At 39.0% G+C, this 24,211-nt stretch overlaps 2 protein-coding genes across 22 annotated transcripts in view; one reads left to right on the top strand and one right to left on the bottom strand.

Annotated features, from left to right (window-relative positions):
- The window catches only part of FUBP1 (far upstream element binding protein 1), a 43,057-nt gene extending 33,983 nt beyond the window's left edge, over window positions 1–9,074 (top strand). For 5 of the 13 annotated variants that reach the window (XM_053592360.1, XM_053592364.1, XM_053592363.1 and 2 more), the window contains 3 exons: window positions 3,848–3,993; window positions 6,565–6,611; window positions 7,517–9,074. In XM_053592360.1, the coding sequence (XP_053448335.1) occupies window positions 3,848–3,993; window positions 6,565–6,611; window positions 7,517–7,547 (224 nt within the window). In that variant the 3' untranslated portion in view covers window positions 7,548–9,074. Of the gene's footprint in view, window positions 1–3,847; window positions 3,994–4,354 lie in introns of all 13 variants that reach the window. The other 8 variants (XM_053592369.1, XM_053592368.1, XM_053592366.1 and 5 more) reach the window with 5 other exon arrangements.
- An 820-nt stretch (window positions 9,075–9,894) lies between these two features.
- The window catches only part of NEXN (nexilin F-actin binding protein), a 40,153-nt gene continuing 25,836 nt past the window's right edge, over window positions 9,895–24,211 (bottom strand). For 5 of the 9 annotated variants that reach the window (XM_053592375.1, XM_053592371.1, XM_053592373.1 and 2 more), the window contains 7 exons: window positions 23,986–24,162; window positions 20,585–20,770; window positions 18,797–18,994; window positions 15,614–15,835; window positions 10,926–11,111; window positions 10,325–10,679; window positions 9,895–10,229 (listed from right to left, as the gene is read on the bottom strand). In XM_053592375.1, coding sequence (XP_053448350.1) covers window positions 10,216–10,229; window positions 10,325–10,679; window positions 10,926–11,111; window positions 15,614–15,835; window positions 18,797–18,994; window positions 20,585–20,770; window positions 23,986–24,162 — 1,338 coding nt within the window. In that variant the 3' untranslated portion in view covers window positions 9,895–10,215. The other 4 variants (XM_053592372.1, XM_053592376.1, XM_053592374.1 and 1 more) reach the window with 3 other exon arrangements.

The following is a 24,211-nucleotide window of genomic DNA, read 5'->3' as shown; positions in this document are numbered from 1 at the left end:
CCTCGGCATATGGGGCCGCCGCCCTACTCACTGAGCCACAGGCGCCGCCCAAAAAATAGGGTTTCAAAGTAGACAGAGGTAGTTCTAGTTTAGATGAGGCTAAGCAAAGACATTTTAGGGAAAGTATGACTTAAGGAAGGCCTTTATAAGGTTAAACACTGATATGGTAGACTTTGAACGTTTAGCATCTGGTAGCTTAAACCTGATAGAGGGGGAGAATGAGGACTTGTGGGAAGACTGCAGGTGTATAGGGATTCTTTTTTTTTTTTTTTTTTTTTTTTTGTAGAGACTAGAGTCTTACTTTATAGCCCTCGGTAGAGTGCCATGGCCTCACACAGCTCACAGCAACCTCCAACTCCTGGGCTTAAGCGATTCTCTTGCCTCAGCCTCCTGAGTAGCTGGGACTACAGGCGCCTGCCACAACGCCTGGCTATTTTTTTGGTTGCAGTTTGGCCGGGGCCGGGTTTGAACCCACCACCCTCGGTATATGGGGCCGGTGCCCTACCGACTGAGCCACAGGCGCCGCCCTGTATAGGGATTCTTAGTGTGAGAATCTATTCAATCAAGGCCTATCTCTTGGTATGTAATACATTGTTAACAGGTAGAACTCCACAGCTAGAGTTCATTGCATCTTTTGGACAAAATGAAGTAAGAGCAAAACTTTGTATGTTGTGAAGCTTTATGTAAATATTAGCCAGGTATGGTGGCTCACGCTATAATCCCAGCATTTAGGAGGCTGAGGCAGGTGGATTGCCTGAGCTCGCAGGTTCAAGACCAGCCTGAGCCAGAGGAAGACCTCCTCTCTAAAAAAAAAATAGCCATGCATTGTGGCGGGCGCCTATAGTCCCAGCTACTTGGGAGGCTGAGGCAAGAGAATCTCTTCAGCCTAAAGGTCAGAGGTTTCTGTGAGCTGTGTGACGCCTAATGAGACTGTCTCCAAAAAAAATAAATAAATAAAAATAAACAAATAGGCTCAGCTGCTAGGGCACCAGCCACATACGCTCGGGCCTGCCAAACAACAATAACGAACGACTACAACAAAAAAATAGCCGGGCATTTTCACGGGTGCCTGTAGTCCCAGCTACTGGGGAAGTTGAGGCAAGAGAATCACTTAAGCCCAAGCGCTCTGAGCTGTAATGGCCTTAACTCTACCGAGGGCACCATAGTGCAACTCTGTCTCAAAAAATAAATTAGATAATGTTCTATTGAAGTATAGACTTAAAATATTTGGCATCAATACAGTGAATAAAGAGGAATAAGGGGAGCAAGATAAGTAAGTACATATCTAAAGGAGGCTGGAGGAGGTACAGAAGGCCAAGGAGAGCACCGAGTCTTAACAGAGTAGATAGGGAAAGTTACTTCTCTATTTCCAACTGGTCAAATGAATCACATTTGCCCTGTAGGTTGGAAGAGTGAAATGAGTTTTTCTTGGATATCTTCTAAGATTGGAATGTCAAATGTTGACAACTTATTTAACTTAAGAAGTATTTTTCTTAGAATATGTTTATTATTAGCTTTCCACAGGTATATATCAGTTTGGGAGGGTTCTGAGTTTTTAGGGAATGAATCTGACAGATTTTATCTGTTAGTGCATCTGCCGATCACTACCAAATTATAATTAATTTGCCTCAAAAATGAGCATCTCTTACAATGAGGTTTAGTTTTTTTTTGTTGTTTTTTTTTTTGAGGTTTCATGTGTTCAACTTGGGGTTTGGTTTTGTTTTGTTTTTTTATTTAATTTTTTTTTTAAGTCTTTTTATTTTATTTTATTTTTTTCTGCACTTTTTGGCCGGGGCTGGGTTTGAACCTGCCACCTCTGGCATATTGGGCTGGCACCCGACTCTTTGAGCCACAGGTGCCGCCCTCGTGTTCAATTTGTAAGAGACATTGTGTCGTTTTATTGCCATTGTTACTGGAATATTTGGCAATTTTCTAAATATTGAAGCCTGTTTCAGATCTGCTTGAATTGTGTCTCTTCATATGATCAAAGTGTTAAACTCACTTCTTTGAAAAGTTATTTATAGAAAGAAGACAAAGAATATGAGAACTTTAAAAATAGTATATGAGATTTCTCTATTGTTACCCGAAGAAGAGAGGTTTTTCCATGTATTTTTAAAATTAATAGTCATAAATTTTTAATTGTCCTTTACTTAGTTGCTTATGTTTTATGACCTGTTTTACTATGGTGAAAGACTGCCTTCTGAAACTATAAAGTTACCTTATTAGCAACATCCACCAGACACAAAAACAGCTTCTATATGTCTTTGGTCCAGTATTTTTGGTCTGTAATGATTATTTCATAGAGCCAAGGGAATTACAAACTAAATAAAACAGTGCTTAACTAAAGGGGCTAACTAGGACAAATACTGCAGAAAACATTTGGTGTCATCATTTTCTATGATTTTTTGTTCATGTTTTAATTCACCACCCATTCAAATTCATGCATTCCATTTAGTTATAGATCTCCCTCTTTTTTTTTCTCTCTTTGAGACAGTCTTAGTCTTTCACTGAGGCTACAGTGCCAAAGCATTGTGTCTTTTTTTTCTTTGACACAGAGTCTTTGTCTTAGTCTTAGTCTTAGTCTTAATCTTAGACACTGTCAATAGAGTGCCTTAGTGTCTTTGCTCACAGTAACCTCAAACTCTTGGGCTCAAGCGATTCTCTTGCCTCAGCTTCCTAAGTAACTGGAGACTACAGGCACCGGCCACAATTCCCAGCTATTTTTAGTGCTGGGTCTCGCTGTAGCTCTTGCTCAGGCTGGTCTCGAACCTGTGAGCTCAGGCTATCCATCCACCTCAGCCTCCCAGAGTGCTAGGATTACAGGCGTGAGCCACCTTGCCCGGCTGCTAATTTTTCTATTTTTAGTTTAGTAGAGACAGGATCTCTTGCTCAGGCTGGTCTCAAACTCCTGTACTCAAGCAATCCACCCACCCCAGTCTCCCAGAGTGGTAGGATTACAGGCCTCAGCCACTACACTCTTCCTGGTCACCCTGCATAGAGAAAGATATGATCATGAAAGTTTACCATGTTTCATTGATCTTGTTCTTTATATCTTTTGTCACCTTTTAATAAAATTGTTTTGTGAGTTGAACATATCATTAAAACTGTAAACATCTTATTAAAATGTATCTTGAAGACTAGTTTTCTTATACATAGTTTATAGGTTATTAATGTGAAAAATGTTGGCCTTTAATTGGGTTTGGGGATGGGTTCCCTTAAATGTTTTTTGAAATCTTGCATTAAGGACTTGCATTTTTATTCAAAACCTATAATATATGACGAATCTATCCAAATGGAGAAGAGACACCACCAACACCACCCCCGCAAAAAAAAAGTAGTTTCCCCCCTCCTCACCCTTTCTGTTCATCACTGCCAGGGAACCCATCTAAAAATGTACTTACAGACCACTTACTGAAGCACTTTACAAATTCAGAGCTTTAACAGTTTAGCACTTTTGGAATTGAATCCAGTTTATGCAGAAATCTTTACCCTTCTTAGTTAAAGCTATGTAGATTTTGGCTTGGTTAATTTATAATTAATATAAGGCAGAAAGAATATAGTGGGGTTTTTTTAATGGCAGAGGAGTTTTCTGACACTTCTAATGAACATTTAAAACAGGAGTAATTCTGCCCCTCTACTTTTGTCTTTATAACCTGTACCTTACAGTGGTTATAATTTTGTATTAAAATACAGGGGGTTTTTTTTAGGTCAACAAGGGCAGACACAAGATTATTCAAAGGCTTGGGAGGAATATTACAAGAAGCAAGGTATTATTTTTATTAGAAATGAGATTCTTTTGGGCTTTTAATTGTGATTACAGCAACAAAATTTGTCTGTTTTTTCAAAGGTCAAGCCGTTCCTGCTCCTACTGGGGCTCCACCAGGTGGTCAGCCAGATTATAGTGCAGCCTGGGCTGAGTACTACAGACAGCAGGCAGCCTACTATGCCCAGACAAGTCCCCAGGGAATGCCACAACATCCTCCAGCACCTCAGGTATAATAAATTTGTTAATTTGTTGGTTTCTAATCCAGTCATGTTTCCTGCATGTTTGTTGTTTGCTTGAGAGTATGTTGGCCTTTTAAATTTTTATCTGGCAAAATATAACTTATTAAATGAAATACTGGTGTACTGTTTGGGTTTTTTTATAATGTTTTCTGGCAACTTGAGTGCTGAATACTCCTGCAGTTCAATGATTTTAAAAATAAATTTTCTTCCCCCAGGGAAATCATGCAAGAAGCCACCACCATTTATATTAACCAGTTTTTCTTTCTTAAAGGATTCACTCCTGAATTAGCTCCATTTCAAGGATTTTCTTTAACTTTTTGTGTATTTCTTATGTATCTCTTCTGCACAGGGCCAATAATAAGAAGTGGACAATACAGTATTTGCTTCATTGTGTGGGGGAAAAAAACCTTTGTTAAATATATGGATGCAGACGACTTGATGAAGATCTTAATTTTGTTTTTGGTTTAAAATAGTGTTTTTTTTCCTTTGGTTTTTTTTTTTTTTTTTTTTTTTGAAAATGTACAAAATATCTATCACTACTGATAGGAGGTTAATATTTCTGTGTAGAAATGAAAATTGGTTTGTTTTTAGTATTTAGTGTAGATGTACACATTCCAGCAAATGTATTTGCAACTATTATGTGGTCAATGCTTTGTGATATAAATGTACTTTTTCAATGTATACTTTCACTTTTAAAATGCCTGTTTTGTGCTTTACAATAAATGATATGAAACCTCCTGTGTCGGTAAGTTGGATATGTGGCTATTTAAAGGATTCATAATTTAGCAATGATAAATTAAGATACATATACACAAATATATAAGTTTTCCCCATGAAATATTGAGTTTTATAAACACTGGCATGTTTTCTCCCCCTTGCAGTATAGTGGTAGATTGGAAGATCTTTTCTATTTATTGTATTTGGCTGTTTCAGCACAAGTGATCCTGATATCTTCATTTTTTTTCCTTGTGTTTGATTAAAAACTGCATGTGTGTACAATGATCTTTTGGCATACTTCCATTGCATTAACAGTGAAATTTCCTTTTATACATGACCACTGTTTCAGATCTGTACTGCTGCTATAACAGTTAACCTTTCTGTTCTTAATTTCATAATTACTTGATTTCCAAGACTGTTTCAGCATAACTAATTTTAAACAGTTTTCAGATAGTGAATATGAATAGCCTAATAAGAACAGTGTTTTTCCATGTAAAGCAACTCTTTCAATGTATATAATACTAGTGTGTTTCTTTCTAAATTTAGGATAGAAAAGTGAATAGATGAAAAAAGTATAGCTACATTGCATCTGCCATTGAAACATAAATGGGGTATGGAAACGTTCAAGCTTTTTTTTTCTTTTTGCAGTATAGATAAGCTTTGTTTTGTAAATGCACAAGTCCAGTCATTGAATCAGTTTAATTTTTTATGTACTTAAAATCATTTTATTACTCTTTAACACTCATGCTGAAGTTCTGCTATTTTGTTGAAATCCATTGTTTTACTCTTTGCATATTTGTTGGCTCTTTGCATATTAATATATTAGACCACATGCAAATACAGTCTGTCTTGCCATTGTCTGTTGAAGTGCAGGTTTGATCCAGCCAGTATAGAACTAGCTCTGTAGGGGTGAGGAGGACTGTGCTGTGTATCATCCTTGATTGTGTTCCTTCAAGGAGCATTGCACTGTAAGTACATCAGAATGACAAATTGATGAACTGCAACAGTATCTTTTTGTCAATGTTCCACATAATGCAAATGCCATACTTTGTTTGAATATTATGTTGGAATACAGTGCTGATATCTTGGAAAACCATAATTGCTTTTTAATTTAACATAGAATAATACATAGTTCTGTATTTTTTTTTTTTAAGTGAGCTTAATGGGTAAGTATTTTTGTGTGCTTTAGCCATAGCTAAAGAAAACTGATCATTAACAAAGTTGAATAGTATTACTGGTGCTCCTAAAATAATGTTTTTCAGTGTAAAATATGCATATCTTATATATTAATATGAAAGACTTGAAATGTATCAAACAGAAGTGGATTTCAGTTTGCAAATAATGAGCAATGTAGCAGTTTTAACACCATTTCATAGATATATATTTTGTTATTGGTAGAGAGCACCATTTGTTGTTTTGAATATACTTTAAAGGAAGATGTGTTAGGACATAAATGGTGAGATTACCTACAATGTGGAATATAGCAGTACAGTTCATTGTAGATATTTTGAAATGTTTTTGATTGTTTTATATAACCTAGAGTGACTTCCCTTACCCTTATTTTAGATCTGGATATGTAGTTCTAGTTTGAAGTTTGATAGTTAAGTTAGTTTTTCTGTTATCTTTAAGAGTAGGGTGTTGACATGAACAATTTCAGTATTTTGCATGATACTGTTTTACGGATGACCTTTTAGGAAAGTGGTGCATTTATTAATTAAACTGAAGAAATAGTTCAGTTGATTTCAATATCATAACTCACAAATTGGAGGCTGTTGATTTTGATTCATTTAAGGTTTAAAATCTTTATTAATTGCAAACAGTGCAATTATTTATACTTCACAGTGCCTTCCCAGACCTTCCACCTTAGGTTCTGCTGCAAAAAGCAACAGGTAAGCACAACCTAAGGACATATATAAATAAATATTTCAGTACATTAATGTTGTCCCTGTGAGGTTTTTGTGGTTGTGTATTCAAAAGCAATCTGCTACTGCTTCCCCAAAATGTTATTTTGTTATTATGCTACCATTTTAATGGAAAGTCTGTAAGTTCAAGCAGCTGTTTACATTTCTGGGTTATGTTTTTTACTTTAGTTTTTTTTTTCTTACCAATTAAAAACAGAAAAATTAGTAGATTGCAAGTGAACTATATCCAAATCTTTTTGTATTTTTTTCCCCCAAACGTAGAAGTGTTACAATTAAGAAAGGACAATTACATAGTATTCAAAATTTAGAAAATCACTTGTTCGGAAACTTCAACAGCCTTCACAATCTGTTTATATGATTGATAGGACATTTTCTCTGCCCTCCAAAGCTATGATTTTTTTTCTTTTTTTTCTTTTTTCTTCTTAAACTGTAGTAATTCAGTAAGGATATTATGGGTCAGAGTTTTATTATGGTATTTTTTCTTAGACAATTCAGTTCTCATTACTTTTATATATGCTGAAAAAGGAATATACTGGCAGTATGTTTTGATAAAAGGCATGTGCATCAGTGAAATGTTAACTGTATAGCAAATAACCTTTCGTAATCTGTAGCAACCAGTATTTTTCTGATTTTAATAATATTTTAATGACTGACACTGCATTTATTTTATTTTTTGCCAGTTTAAAATGTTTGTGTGTTTTTATAGATGATTTTAACTGGTACCTATTTTGAGTTAAGATGACTGTATTAAAGCAGCATCATTTCAGTTTTGTTTATTCGATTTCTAAAATGTGCTGATCCTTTTAAAACTCCTGCTTATCTCTACAACAAAGAAAAATATTCAAAAATACTGCCTTCATTTTCACACACAGTGCTGAAGATGCTGCAAGCACCAAATCATAGCTCATAAAATCAGGTCCTGAGATAGTTACCCATAAAGAGGAATCCTTTGAGTGTATGCCATTGGTGAGCCGATGAGCATGGACCATAGAAGGGCTCAATGTAGAAGGTAAAATTGGCAAATCATAATTGAGAAATATGAAATGTATTCCCATACATAATATGGTATAGGGTGTAATGTACCTGCTTTTTATCACTTTTCATTTTGAAGTGCTATTCACTTGATCTTAAATGTTCCATGAACTGTTAAATTTCTTAAGTTATACAGTTACTGCACCACATTTATATTTGTATGTATGTTTTCATAGTCAATGATAGGTATGTAAGATTGATTATATAAAGGAGCTTTTTGAACCTAAGGAGCCTGTGGAGATTTGGTTAGTTGTAGCTTGCATTTTTATAAAGGAAAATACAGATGAATGCTAATAGATATTGGGGCATTGTTTCTATCTCATGAGAATTTTTTATTCATTACCATAAGCCTTCAATGATACCATAAGCATTATTTTAAATGGCGCTAATCTTAACCTTGAAATAAGTGGAAAGCAGCAAAGGTGAGCCAGTTCATTTGAATACAGTGGATGTTAGTGCTAGAAACAATGTTTAGTTTAGATTGAAATTGAACTAATTCATTTAGCACTTAAAAGTTTGACAATGTTTTTATTTTTTTTTAAGACATCTTGGTATAGTAATGCTTAGTTCTATAGTTTGATATTTCTTTTAGAAATGAGAAATAGTTTTATTTTTTAAATGAAAATTGTTTTAATACTAAAGCTAGTAATTTGATACCAGTTGTTTTATAAGCATTGTACAATATATCCTTAAATAAATAACTTGGTAGTTAATTCATAAGGGTGGGTTTGGGTAGAAGTTGTAGTCTACTTCAGAGAGAAACAAGGAATAATTCAGAAATGGTAACATTTCATTTGTTTGCATTCTCTGCCAATAGAACCAGTTCTCTAGAAAGTTACCTGTTGTGTAGGGTAATGAGAGTTTATTAATGAGGATGTCTTATTTTTATTTTCTGCAAATTCTGCTTCATTTTAAAATGCATTTTAACAAAGCCTCGTTAAAGATAATTTTGACTCTAATGTTATTTTTTGTTTAGTTAGCATCTTGACTTTTCTTGCCACAATATAAACTTTAAAGAGATTTTTAAATTGGTGCTTTTAAGAAGCCAATGAATTCTAGGGTTTTATTTACTTCAGTGATACCCCTATAGAAACTCTTAAATGTATTTGTGCATATATATATATATTTTTTCTTATGCATGCTCGATGCATTTTCGTCCTGAGAAAAATGTTCTCTACAGAAACTACCCGTGTGTTAAAAGAAGATTGGCTTAAAATGGCTACTGTGATGGGAACAGTGTCTTAGGGAGATGCAGCTTGGACTTGAGGTAAATTGAATACTTTACAAACTGTGGTTTAGAGTTTGCTTTAAAGACATTGATGTAAAAGGACACATAATTGCTGTACTTTTGTATTCATTATGGTTTCTCAATAAATAAATGTACGTTGGTGAATATTATGAGAGCGTGCTTTGCTTCTTTCATACATGACATCAGTAGAAAGAATTTTCTGCTTTGTATTTAACTTTCTCATTAAAGGTATGCTGTGAGAAAATACTGGGATGATAAAGGAGTGAACATCTGCACAAGTCTTTAAAATATAGAAAGGCTTTTTTTAATATGGAAGTTACTTTATTATGGGTTTATATTGCAAAATAAAATTGTCTTCCAGAAAATTAAAATATAAAACAATTTGGTAATAGAATATGGCAGCTAATAAAAAAAAAGAATATGGTAGCTAATTATTTACAAACCACATTTAAAGACTAGACTTTTAAATTGAAGGTTGTACCATTATTTTCCTAAGTCTAATATGCTTATATCTTGAACCTTCAGTTATTTTAAATGTTTTCTCCTGCATGAACTATTAATGAACATGAACAAAGTTTTCTTGATAAAAAGTAATTTGTTCAGGCAAGATAACAACATAAATTCACTTTATAAATTTGATTAAATAACACACATTTGAGAAAAATACATGTTTAATATTCTCAGCACTCAACACTGTATAGGCAGTTTCTATCAGATTTTCTCTGGCAATTGTTAAAAGTCCTACTTTGATCTTTGTTTTTCTCCATGACATCCCCCACCCAAACCCCAAAAGGTACCTGCTTCAGAAACACTCTGAAACTACAACAGCCAACATGATATATCATTAAGGAAAAATCCACTCATCGATAGATTCCAAATTCATCATCTCAGCTATTTCAGACTAACTATAGGAGTAAAAGCTCATAAATGGCATTCTTTCATGCAAAATAATATATTGGGTTTTTAAAAACATAGTTGCTATAATTCTTATGGGAAATACACGGCCCTTATGACAGGTTCTGAGAGAATAGTGGGGTGAATTTCCCACTACCCTCTCCCCTGTTAAATGCATTTTTTTTTTTATTGCTGCTGCATAAGGTGGTGGTAAATCTGGTGCTCATTTGAGAAAGAAGGTATTTTTTAGATGAGCTTGTGTTTGGAAGACTTAGGATAAGGAATAAGTAGTCAACATAGTGGCACTTCTGGTTTCCTTTTTTGGCCCCGCCACAGAAAAGATGGATATAGTGAGAAAGTTGGAGAAAAAGAGAAAGTTCCAGGGGGAGAAGGGGACTAGTAGTCATCAGCTAGAAAAGAGAAGAAGAAAAGTGATTTTTATTGTTGGTTTTTAAGAAAAAAATTTTTTTAATAGTATAAAAATTAAAAGGGGATTAGTTCTTACTTTCAATCGTAAGAATACAGGTACTAGCTGCAGAACCTTTATTGTTCACTGCTTTACACATATACTCTCCTCCATCTTCTGGGAAAGTCTCTGGTAAGTAAAGGCAGTAAGTTTCTCCCCTTTCAATATACTGGTAGTCTTCTCCATCCTGGAGTAGTTCTCCTTCAAACCACCATGTCACTTCTGGTTTGGGTTCTCCAGTTACTTTAACAGTGAATCTAACTGGCTCACTGTCTACAACAGATGTGTTTTTAAGAGGTTTCTTGAACCATGGAGCTCCTAATCTAGTTTGCTCTTCATCTTCAATAGTGGAGCCATTCACGACACTGCCTTCTTCCTCCTCCTCTTCTCTTTTCTGCATTAAAAGAAGTGCATTCAGGTTGGCATTTAAAATAAAGTATTTTCAGGGCAGTGGTTTACTAATAGAATTTTGAGGGTAAAAGTGTTCTTTAAAGAACATAAGTATGTTTACGAAAAGTGTACTTAACATTCCAGTGACTTGAAAACTATTAAAACCTTTTTGTTTCTTTTTACCCTCCTGTTAAAACTATGATTTTTAAGACAGCATCTTTGAAAAATAAAGAATATGTAAGCTTGGTACCTTTTGCAGTGCCGCATCGATTTCCTGTTGTTCAAATTGCATGCGTAGGAACTTTTGTTCTTCAATTCTTCTTTTTTGTTCTTCTTCTCTTGCCTTAGCCATTTGTTCAAATCTAGCTTTCATATTCACTTTATGAGTGAATGGAGCCTCACTTTTTTTTGCAGGCTTGATATCAACATCATCTTCCTTCAAAAAAGTGGGCCAAGAATAACAATTGTTGATTTTCTTTTCTTTCTTTCTTTTTTTTTTTTTTTTTTTTGAGACAGCCTCAAGCTGTCACCCTGGGTAGAGTACCGTGGCATCACAGCAACCTGGCCTTAAGTAATTCTCTTAACTTCAGGCTCCCAAGTAGCTGGGACTACAGGCACCCGCTACAATGCCTGGCTATTTTTTTGGTTGCAGCTGTCATTGTTTGGCGGGCCTAGTCTGGATTCGAACACTTAGACTTAGCCACTTGAGCCACAGGCGCCAAGCCAGTTGTTTATTTTCTAAAAACCAAGAGCTAAACCATTAGTAGTAATTCCAAAAGTATTGTTTATAAGCACAAAGTAAATAATGTTTGAAAAGCCTATTTGTGCTCCATTACAGGGATACAGATTTTCACTGTCCCCCAAATCAGGAAAGTTAAAGGATGTTTATGAAGCATTCTCTTAATTGAAATACTCTTCTAACAAGACACTCCTTACTACTTTTCGTGCTACTACATGACATGAGAAATGTTTCTTTTCTGTTTTTTCACACTTCGTGGTTCACATTTACTACAAATGCAGAGAAGAATGTGTACAGGTGAAAACAATTTGAAAGGGGCAATGGTTAAAACATGGAGAAGCCATTAAGGTGAAATATGTGAGTCATCCATTTAAGCAGCGGTTCTCAACCTGTGGGCCACGACCCACAGTAACTATTCAGGGCCGTGGCATTAGCAGGGTTGAGACCCACTGCAAGGATAAGAGTTGGAAGCCATGGAAATAATTAAGGGAGTAATTACAGAGCACAGTGTCAAATATCAAATAGTGTTAGTCAGGGAAAAGGCTAATTTGGTAGTGATGTCAGTGCTGGCTTTCGAGAACAATTTTATAGAGGTTAATGCTGTCTTGGTTTCTAAAGTACTTTAGTCGTAGTCAACTCTTGGTTTTTTAAACTACTTTGGCTTTTGTGGATTTCTGTGTAAATCTCACCATTTTCATATAATACTGTGGGGAAACTTTCAGAGTACTACATCCAACGAAAGGGAAATTTTGAAACAAGATGTAGGTTGCCTATTAGAAAAATCTTGGTTCGGGGGTGTTTCACATCAGCTTGAGGAGTTGTACCTCAATTCCAGTGAAAGGAGTAGAAGGGGGTAAAAGGAAGTTGGATAGTTTTTTCTGGTTCTCCTGAATCAGATTTTTATATACTGTCTGAAAGATAAACTAAGAAAAATACATGTTAAACATTTGTTTGTTTACTGTAGTTTTAGCCCAACAGGCTTCTCTGAGACTTAAAAACAGGACTTCTTCACATATGCAGTTTGTTGTCTACCAAATGAACCTTCAAGATAGGGTATTTCAACATATACAACTGTAATTCTAAGTCCCTTTCCATTAATAACTTGCCTTCTGGGTATTAGCAGAAGCCTTTGCAAATGTGTGGCTTCATTTAGCTGCTTGAAACCTGTATTTGGAAAATCGGAAATTTGATGCTGGTAGAGTAGCAGCTCGTTTCTATAGTCCTGGCTACTTGGGAGAGTGAGGCAGGGAGATGTGTTAAACATGGACATTTTCTAAAGGCGGAAAGTAGAGAAAAGATCTGATTTCAAGAGGGAGGACTGCTGTAGAGGTTCAAATTGTGCGGTCCTACATTAGAAATTGATTGCACTTACCAAAACTATGTTAACAATACTGGATTTCTTTGTTTTGAGACCGTCTTACTCTGTTACTCAGGCTAGAATGCTATGCTGTCAACCTAGTTCACAGCAACCTCAAAATCCTGGCCTCAAGTGATCTTCCTGCCTCAGCCTCCTGATTAGCTGGGACTATAGGTGCCTGCCACAACGCCTAGCTGATTTTTCCACTCTTAACAGAGAAGCGGTCTTGCTCTTGCTCACGCTCATCTTTAATTCCCATCCCCCTGCCTTTGCTTCCCAGAGTGCCAGGTTACAGGGTGAGCCCCATGCCTGGCCATGAACACAATAGTCTTCACAGATTGTTTTCAGGCCAGGCATGGGAGCTCCCACGCCTGTAATCCTAGCACTCTGGGAGGCCAACGAGGACGGATTGCCTGAGTTTGAGACCAGCATGAGCTGGAGCGAGATTCCTGTCTCTAAAAATAGCCAGGTGTTGTGCCTGTAGTCAGGCTAAGGCAAGAGTATCTCTTGAGCCCAAGAGTTTGAAGTTGCTGTAAGCTAAGATGCCATGGCACTCTACTGATGGTGACCAAGTGAGACTGTCTCAAAAAAAAAAAAAGGACTATTTTCAGTGACCTTTCATCCAGGAAGATAGGATAGGAGTGACTTTTAATGTCCTGCATGGGAATCACCATTCATGTTATCTTGAATACAGGGAGGAGTTCAGCCATGTCCTCATCTCACATTCATTTACAAAAGAGGCAATAAAACAAGAGGTCACCTGGGCGGCGCCTGTGGCTCAAGGAGTAGGGCACCAGTCCCATATGCCGGAGGTGGCAGGTTCAAACCCAGCCCCGGCCAAAAAAAAAAAAAAACAAGAGGTCACCTTATTCTTATCTTGCCTACATATTTTGTAGGGTAAGCATGACTATTCTGAGGTTTTACTACCTTTCACCAAAAAAAGAAATGCATACTGATTGACCTTTATCTTTTTTTTTTTTTTTTTTTTTTGAGACAGTCTCACTCTGTCACCCTGGGTAGAGTGTGGTGGCATCCTAGCTCACAGCAACCTCCAACTGTTGGCCTCAAGTGATCTTGCCTCAGCCTTCTGAGTAACTGGGACTACAGGAACCCACCACAACTCTGCTCTTGGTCTTTTGCTCAGGATGGTTTCAAACTCCTGAGCTCAGGCAATGCACCTGTCTCAGCTTTCCAGAGTGCTAGGGTTACAGGCTTGAGCCACCATACCCAGCCTGTTTTCTTTATCTTCTGTGACACATTTACCTCTGTATCTCCACTGATTTGGCTGTCCATCCACTAAATAATTGTGTTCTCCAGGGTTTTATCATTCACCTTCCAACTATTTCTAAGTTACCTCATCTACTATACTTACAGCTATTATCCATAAAGGTTAAAATCAGTGCTCTTGCCTCTGACCTGAGCTCAGGACCTGTTTTAGACCGCCTTTACCTTATCTAAATATAGCTCAGACTTCACATGGTCAAAACAATTTATTCACTCCACCTTTCCAAATATGATTGATTTCTCTGTAGCATCATCTAGTTCCCTGGTAATACTGAAGGTCCCTCACCAACCACCTGCCAAAAGTGACCTATTACCCAGTTCTGTTGAATTAGGTCCATTTTTCTCCACTGGCCTCAGCTTCATGCCTTTGTGCCTATCTTTAAGTTCATCCTCTGTGAATTTAATAAACAATTAGGGTTTTTTTGTTTTGTTTTTTAGAGACAGAGTCTCACTTTATCACCCTTGGTAGAGTGCTATGGCGTCACAGCTCACAGCAACCTCCAGATCCTGGGCTTAGGCGATTCTCTTGCCTCAGCCTCCCAAGAAGCTGGGACTACAGGCACCCACCACAATGCCCGGCTATTTTTTTTGTTTCACTTTGGGGCCAGGTTTGAACTCTCCACCCTCAGTATATGGGGCTGGTGCCCTACTCATTGAGCCACAGGCACCACCCTAAACAATAAGTTTTTTGTTACTCTGTCCTAAAAATTTCATTATTAACGTTTTCCAGATCATAGTCCCTACAAGGTTAAAAAAGCTCTACATCAACTAGACACAACCTACTTCTGCAACTTTATATCCTATCACCCATTACTCAGTGAACCTTTCCTTACATTCTCTTTTCTTTTTTCTTTTTTTCTTTTTTTTTTTGAGACAGTCTCACAAGTTCTCCCTCGGTAGAGTGCTATGACATCGTGGCATCACAGCTCACAGCACCCTCAAACTAGTGGGCTTAGCAGTGATTCTCTTGCCCCACGGCTATTTTTTTTTGTTGCAGTTGTCATTGTTTAGCTGGCCCAGGCCAGATTTGAACCCTCCAGCCTCAGTGTATATGGCTAGCGCTGTAACCACTGTGCTGTGGGGTACAGAGCCACCTTGTCTTTTGAACCTGTTTACCTTACAGGTCAGTGATTGCCTTCTTTATATATAAAGGTACTTCATGTCATCAGAATTCTCATTTAGGCTCTTTCACCAAATTATTGCTGGGAAGCAGGTCATATAAACTTTATAGGCCTCATCTATAAGTTAGTATGAATAATCTCTGGAGTTTAACTCACATTTGCTGGTTCCACCAGTTCAACTAGACTATATCTCAATTAGTATTTTTGAACCATTTGATGTTCACTGCAGGGTTTTAAACTAATAAAGTTTATTTTGAAACAGTGCTGGAGTGTGGAAGTCTGTCAAAGTCTCTTTAAGATTAACGTGCTGTTTATTTCCCAGATTACTATGTGCGCCAGTCGTTAATTGTAGGTACTAAAAGTTATTTCAAAGCCAAAGTTATTTCTGTTCATTATCATTACTATACAGTAACTATATTAAATGTAAATCTTGATACCTCATGGAAGTTTTCTGCTTCTCTCTCTTTAATTTCAAGGTCAACTGCTCTCCTCCTTGCGCGTTCTTCTTCTATCTTTTTCTGTATTTCTTTTTCAGACAACTGTCCAATTTTTTCAAATTTGCTTTTCAGATTTTTAGCCTGAATAGAGCCACTCCTTTTTAATTTGATTAATTCTTCATATTCTCTGCTCAATCCAAAGGTTTCACTTTCTTCCTCTTCCTTCAAAAAAATTAGGTTTTTTTATGTTGAATATCAGCAAGTTACTTTGTACAATAAACCATCCAAAAAGTATTTATCATTTTTTAGTAAAGCCAAAAATAAAGCTTAAATAACCTTTTCCCTAAATGCAATGTCCACTTTTACTAAGTAAGAGTATTGTTACAAATTTAGGGCTTTAGAAAACATCCTGTTTAAAATATTTTCTGGGATAACCTAATACTAAAATAAGCATGGCAAGATTAGTTTTTACTATGAATTGTAGGAAGACCTTTGTTAAGGGAAGGTAAAGAAATAGAATTATAAGAACATTGGACTAGGAGCTAGATGTGAGTTCTGGCTCTGGCTCTAATACCATGTGGCCTTTTACCAAGTTGCTTAACGTGCTGGGTATAATTTTCTTTTTTTTTTTTTTTTTTTTTTTTTTTGACAGTCCCAAGCTGTAACCCTGGGTAGAATGCTATGTCATTACAGCTCACAACAACCTCAATAACGCGCTGGGTATGATTTTCTTTCTTTTTTTTTTTTTTTTGACAGTCTCAAGCTGTAACCCTGGGTAGAGTGCTATGTCATTACAGCTCACAGCAACCTTAAACTCTTTGGCTTAAACGATTCTCCTTGCCTCAGCCTCCCAAGTAGCTGGGATTACAGGCACCAACCACAACACCCGGCTATTTTTTGGTTGCAATTGTCATTATTTAGCTGGCCTGGGCCAGGTTCAAACCCACAACAAGTCCCAGTGTATATGGCTGGCGCCCTAACCACTGAACTATGGGCACTGAGCTGGATATGATTTTCTTCATTGCTAAACAGCCAGAATTTATCTAAAATACCTATTTTTTATTTTGTGGTAATCTTACAGTATTCAAGCTGTAAGAAGCATTTCTGAAGATACAGTCTGGTAAAAATCCCTATGTTTCTCTACATATCGGTAGTTTACTTAATTATATATTCTGCCAGGAAAGATAGAAATGAGAGAGCCAAGATTGGGCTCCAGTTCTTTATTCCATTTTATCTTTTTCTTTTTTTCAGGTTCCTTCTCCCTGACTTCAAAGTAATTTACCATTACTAGTACTTTAAAAGGGACTTCACTACACTAAGCCCTAATCCTGCCATTTGGAATAGTAAACTATTGCAAATATTCATAGTATACTTTTCCTGGAGAAGACCTAGTGTTCTATCTAGGCAGGTTTAAAAATGTGGGAAAGGGGACCGTCGCAGTGGGTGATGTGACATGAGCCTTAAAGGGGGAAAATAAAACATTCCTTTATCCTACTACCACTTTTCAGACTGTGTAGGTGAAAATAGCCAACTCAAAATACAAGAAACTAACAAATTTATGATACACATCACAGTGTTCTATAAATTGTTCTGTTCAAAATTAATGATTGAACTAATAAAGCTAATACAGTGTAGTGATCTTGGAATGGGCTTGCTACACAGCTTGAAAACAGTAGGTTGAGTCATCTTAATCGCCAAATGTGACAGGTGCACGTATTCTCCATGCCAGCTAGACAATTTGCCAGCCACAGTCAGGGCAGAGAAATAAAACTCCCAACAGGCCCACTACCTCGACAGCTACAAACAGGCAACTTCAAGAGATTGCAGTCTGTGTAGGTATCCACAGGACTCCTAGAGGTTGGTAAGAGGACCCTTCTAAGTCACCCACCAAACAAGTGGCTCTGCCTGCCAGTCCGAGTCTGGACAGTTGCTGCCCACCGTGATCCAAGTTATAGACCCTCATTTTCCCTCACCGTATTGTATATGGCCTCGTCCCCACCAGAGGCCCAAGGTAAGGGTAAATGCAGGTCCTCTTTTGCCTTGCTGTGTCACACAGCTAGAGTGCAGTGACATAATTATAGCTCACTACAACCTCAAACTCTGGGCTCAAGTGTTCCTCCCAAGTAGCTAGGAGAGCTGGGACCACAGGAATATGCCACCACACCTGGCTACTCTTTCTATTTTTAGTAGAGACAGTCTCACTCTTGCTCAAGCTGGTCTCAAACTCCTGATCTCAAGTTATCCTCCTGCCTCTGTCTTCCAGAGAGCTAGGATTACAGGCGTGGACCACCTCACCTGGAACCCTTTTTTCTCCCTTCTGCTGCCCACACAATCCAGACCACCCAGATAGAGAACCACATCGTCTGGGTGCTGAAAGGAGGTGGTTAGGCAGGGTCTTGGGGAGAAGGCTGCTGAGAACCCATCCCAGGGAGTCAAGGAAACAGAAGGCCCTGGGTGAGCCCAGGTTCCCATGTCTTAGGGCATGGCCCGTTGTCCAATCAGCTTCTATTTACATACAACACATAGATTCAAAGATAATGTGAATTTCAAGAGAGCAGCCTCCAGCCTAAACCCCAAACACTGGGCCCTTCTGAATGGTTCTGGGCACAAGCACAAGGTACATGCCGATGAAGCGTGCACTTTGTGTGCATGTGTTCATTTCAATACAAAGATACACACCTGTTCAGTATGTGTTCATTTCAATACAAAGATACTTAACAGGCTCAAAGTCACATCTTAGAATAACCTAGAAAAATAACATAATTCAAAGACTTGCCAAACTGATGACTCTATTAGGGCCTGTGGTACTCCTGTAGTTTTACATTAATTAAATTTATCAGTTTAAGTCTTTGTTTCAAGGAAAATAAGTATAAATGGGTATATTAAGTACCTTAGAACACAACTGTTCTCAAACATGATGTACTTTCACCTAATTCTGACATAAATAGGAGGAAATATTTACTTAAGAACTAGTAACATCTCAGTCACTTGCAACCTATATATTTAGCTTAATAAATAGGAATGTAAGTAGATATCCATTTTTTTTTCTTTAAGAGAAAGGATCTTGCTCTGTTGCCCAGGCTGAAGTGGTATGTTCACTGAAGCCTTGAACTTCTGGGTTCAGGTGATCCTCCTGAGCAGCTGGGACAAGGGCATGGTGACAGATAGTTCTTAGAGTCTTACCTCTCCCATCTCTTGTCTTAGTTGTTCAAACTCCTGTTTCTCCATTTCTAGCTTATGCTTCCGTTCCTCCTCTGTTCGTCGTTTTTCCTCTTCCATTTTTTGTTTTAATAATTCTTCAAAATTAATTTCCAGTTTTCCTGGTGTGAGAGATTCTTGAGAGAATGTTTTATACATCTCTGGGAAGTCATCATCTTCTACCTATTGAAAATAATTCTTTTATCTTGTTGAAATTATACCTACTAAAAAGGGAATATTTATTGAAGAAACTAGGATGTCTTGAATAGAAAGATTTCACAGTGAACTAAAAACCAGGAGACTTCAAAGGGAGAGATTATTAGAAAACCTAAGACTGACATATTTTGTGGTTATGGAAGAAATGGTAACTATTTTCCATTTCAGTGAACAAACTTAGTTTATACTAAGAGTAATTTGAATTAGACATTAACATTTTCTAATATTGAGGACCCTTTTAATTGAATTGAAAGTGAATCTTGGGCGGCGCCTGTGGCTCAGTCGGTAAGGCGCCGGCCCCATATACCGAGGGTGGCGGGTTCAAACCCAGCCCCGGCTGAACTGCAACCAAAAAAAAAAAAAATAGCCGGGCGTTGTGGCAGGTGCCTGTAGTCCCAGCTACTCGGGAGGCTGAGGCAAGAGAATCGCTTAAGCCCAGGAGTTGGAGGTTGCTTTGAGCTGTATGATGCCATGGCACTCTACCGAGGGCCATAAAGTGAAACTCTGTCTCTACAGAAAAAAAAAAAAAGAAAGTGAATCTCCATTCTGATAACTGAAATAGAATATTTCACTTAAATCATGGTCTTGGGAGAGTGAATGAGAACCCGTCACAGTCTGGGTTCACATCATAATCAAGCCAAAATCACTCTTAGTACTATAATTTTTTTTGTTTATTTGCAATCAGGCTGACTTTAAAGAAATAATATTGGCTCGGTGCCTATAGCTCAGTAGCTAGAGCGCCAGCCACCTACACTGGAGCTGGCAGGTTCAAATCCAGCCCAGGCTTGCCAAACAACAATGACAACTACAACTAAAAAATAGCCAGGCGTTGGGGCGGCGCCTGTGGCTCAGCGGGTAGGGCGCCGGCCCCATATGCCGAGGGTGGCAGGTTCAAACCCAGCCCCGGCCAAACTGCAACAAAAAAATAGCCGGGTGTTGTGGCAGGTGCCTGTAGTCCCAGCTACTTGGGAGGCTGAGTCAAGAGAATCACCTAAGCCCGAGGATTTGGAGGTTGCTGTGAACTGTGTGACGCCACGGCACTCTACTGAGGGCGATAAAGTGAGACTCTGTCTCTACAAAAAAAAATAGCCAGGCGTTGTGGTGTGCACCTGTAGTCCCAGCTACTTGGGAGGCAGAGGCAAGAGAATCGCTTAAGTCCAAGAGTTGGAGTTTGCTATGAGCTGTGATGCCATGGCACTCTACCCAGGGCAACAGCTTGAGGCTCTGTCTCCAAAAAAGAAAGAAAGAAAAGTGAGGGGAGAGGGCTCCCTGCTTATTAGACACTGAGTCTGGAAAACATGCCTTCTTAGAGAAGGAAGATAGTATTCAGTCCTTTATGCCAGGCATGGCAATTTGATCATAGCCTTCTCAACACAAGACTGGAGCAGATAACTTCAACCAACTGGTATTCCATGGGAGACCAAAAAATTGATTTGCCATTTCTACTCTTGGCCCAGATTGCAGGAATAATAGGATGTTCCCCAAGGCCTAATAATTTCCGTTAACATACTTTAAAAGCTGAATTCTGGTGGCATTCACCAGCTAGGTTCTCCTTACCATGCCTCTCCTGGCTGCAGCAAATGCCTTCCGTTCTTCCTCTATCCTCCTCCTGGCTTCTTCCCCTGCTTTCCTTTGTTCCTCTTCTCTCCTTCGCCTTTCCATTTCTTCAAAACTGAGTTTGAGTTTACCTGGGCAATATTTTGAAATTGTTTCTGTGTCTGGGTTTCCTTCCTCTTCATTTTCCTAACCGAAGAAATAATTCATTACTGAGAATTGAGATTCATCAAAAACAGAAATGAATTACTAATCAAAAAACACAGAATTAGACTCAGCACCCGTAGCTCAATGGTTAGGGCGCTGGCCATGTACACTGAGGCAGGCGGGTTCAAACCCAGCCCTGGCCTGCTAAATAATGACAACTGCAACCAAAAAAATAGCTGGACATTGGGTGGTGCCTGTGGCTCAGTGGGTAGGGTGCTGGCCCCATATACCGAGGGTGGCGGGTTCGAGCCAGGCCCCGGACAAACTGCAACAAAAAAATAGCCGGGTGTTGTGGTGGGCGCTGTAGTCCCAGCTTTTCGGGAGGCTGAGGCAAGAGAATCACCTAAGACCAGGAGTTGGAGGCTACCATAAGCTGTGTGATGCCACGGCACTCTACTGATGGCGATAAAGTTAGACTCTGTTTAAAAAAAAAATAGCTGGACATTGTGGCAGGTGCCTGTAGTTCCAACTACTTGGGAAGCTGAGGCAAGAGAATCACTTAAGCCCAAGAGTTTGAGGTTGCTGTAAGCTGTGATGCTACAGCACTCTACCGAGGGTGACATAATAGGACTCTGTCTCAAAAAACAAAAACAAAAATGAAAAAAAAACCCACAGAATTAACTACTTCACACAGGAGTGTATCAATACTCTTTATACACACACACACACACACATATTTTTTTTATTTTAAGACAGACACTTGTTTTGTTGCCTGGCTAGAGTATAATGGCATCATCATATCATAGCTCATTGCAACCTCAAACTCCTGGGCTAAAGTTATCCTCTAATCTCAGCCTCTCCACTAGCTGGGACTACAGGCTCAGGCCATCACACCTAGGTAATTTTTCTACTTTTTGTAGAGATGGGGTCTTGCTCCTGCTCAGGCTGATCTCTGGAACTCCCAAACTCAATCTTCCCACCTTAGCCTTTCAAAGTATTAGGATTATAGGCATAAGCCACCTCTCCTGGCCCTGCCCATAATATACTTGCCAAAATCCCCTTCCTTTTTAATGTCTTAGGTGATAAAATATACAAATTTGGAAAATTCCATATAAAGATGTACTCAAGCACTGTGCTCAGCACCTGTAGCACAGTGGTTGCGGCACCAGCCACATACGCCAAGGCTGGTGGTTTCCAGCCCTGCCCAGGCCAGCTAAAGAACAATGACAACTGCAACAACAACAAAAATAGCCAGCCACTGTGGCGGGCGCCTGTGGTCCCAGCTACTCGGGAGGCTGAGGCAAGGGAATCGCTTCAGCCCAGGAGTTGGAGGTTGCTGTGAGCTGTGATGCTGACATGATACTCTATCGAGGGTGACAAAGTGAGACTCTGTCTCAAAAAAAGTTCTGGTAACTTAAAAAGTTATAAATGTTCTGGCAGAATTCAGTGGCTCTCATGCCTGCAATCCTAGTGCTGTGGAAGGCTGAGGTGGGAGGACTGCTCGAGGCCAGGAACTTCAGACCCACCTGGGCAAAATAGTGAGACTCCATCTCTAAGAAAAACATGAAAAAATTAGCCAGGTGTAGTGATCTGTGTCTATAGTCCTAGCTTCTTAGCAGGCTGAGGTAGGAGGATCACTTGAGCCCAGAAGTTTGAGCCCCTCTGAGCTATGAATGTGCCAGTGCACTCTAGCCCAGGCAGCAAAGCTACATACTTTCTTTTTTTTTTCCATAGCTCACAGCAACCTTAAAGTCATGGGCTCAAGCGATTCTCCTGCCTCCGCCTCCCAAGTAGCTGGGACTATAGGCGCCCGCCACAACGCCCAGCTATTTTTTGTTTTTAGCAGGCCCAGGCTGGGTTCGAACCCACCAGCCCCTGTTCATGTGTCTGGAGCCCTAACCACAGAGCTATGGGTGCCAGGCCCACATACTGTCTTTAAAAAAAAAAAAAGAATGTAGCCGGGCGTTGTGGCAGGCGCCTGTAGTCCCAGCTACTCGGGAGGCTGAGGCAAGAGAATCACTTAAGCCCAGGAGTTGGAGGTTGCTGTGAGCTGTGTGAGGCCACGGCACTCTACCGAGGGCCATAAAGTGAGACTCTGTCTCTACAAAAAAAAAAGAATGAAGAAACAAAAGCGTAGAGATTTGAAATAACTTGTCCATGATTATGCAGTTAATAAATGGTTAATAACTGAATCTAGGCAATCTGGCTCCAAAAGCCATGCTTTTAACCACCACGCTACATATAAATATCTATACAAACGTGCAGGCACATACACGCACACCCTTACAGGGTCAACTGCATATTTCATAATTAACTGTTATTTTAATATGTTCAAATATGTGAAAAACTGGACTAAAGCCAAGTACACTTACAGTTAGACTTAAAAATGTCTCTTCCCCCGTGTCGTTAAATACATTTCAGGCTTAACTAACAGAGGAAGAGAAACCAGGTTCATTAAGTAATTATTTTGCATATTTGTATATTAATAATTTTTTTTTTTTTTTTGAGACAGAGCCTCAAGCTGTTGCCCTGGGTAGAGTGCTGTGGCATCACAGCTCACAGCAACCTCCAACTCCTGGGCTCAAGCGATTCTCCTGCCTCCATCTCCCAAGTAGCTGGGACAGGCGCCTGCCACAACGCCTGGCTAGTTTTTGGTTGCAGCCGTCATTGTTGTTTTGGCGGCCTGGGCTGGATTTGAACCCGCCAGCTCAGGCGTACGTGGCTGGCGCCTTAGCAGCTTGAGCCACAGATGCCGAGCCTATTAATAACAATTTTTAATATTAAAAATTTAAAGCATTTTTTTTTCTCTTTTTTTTTTTTTTGTAGAGACAGAGTCTCACTTTATCGCCCTTGGTGGAGTGCTGTGGCCTCACACAGCTCACAGCAACCTCCAACTCCTGGGCTTAAGCGATTCTCTTGCCTCAGCCTCCCGAGTAGCTGGGACTACAGGCACCCGCCACAACGCCCGGCTATTTTTTGGTTGCAGTTTGGCCGGGGCGGGTTCGAACCCGCCACCCTCGGTATATGGGGCCGGCGCCCTACCGACTGAGCCACAGGCGCCACCCATTTAAAGCATTTTAAGTAAAATATCCCAAAGGAGGAACAAGAAAATAATACAGATTTATCTTCTATGTGAAACATGAATATAATTTCAAAGTCAGGCCCTTTTCTATTTAAAATCCTTTTGAATTCATAGTAGCGAATTTCTGTAAAGCCAGCTGCCTTCCCTGACGCTAATGTGCGGCTCCTGCCCATACCGTCTGCCGCTTTGCTTCTTGGAAAGCTCGCCTCTCTTCTTGCAGGCGCTGCCTTGCTTCCTCCTCAGCTTGCCTTTTTCGGTTGTCTTGTCTTTGTCGTTCCAGTTCTTCAAAAGTTAGTTTCAGTTTTCCAGGAGAAAGGGATTCTTTTTTTGCCTCACTTTCCATTTCATCCTCCTAAGAAAACATTAAGAAAAAAACCCGCCTTTTAGTCATCAAGGGGAAT

The sequence above is a fragment of the Nycticebus coucang genome, chromosome 5 (assembly GCF_027406575.1).
Source record: "Nycticebus coucang isolate mNycCou1 chromosome 5, mNycCou1.pri, whole genome shotgun sequence".
Classification (NCBI taxonomy): domain Eukaryota; kingdom Metazoa; phylum Chordata; class Mammalia; order Primates; family Lorisidae; genus Nycticebus; species Nycticebus coucang.
Note: the sequence above shows the minus strand (reverse complement) of the source record. Positions and strands in the feature narration are given on the sequence as shown.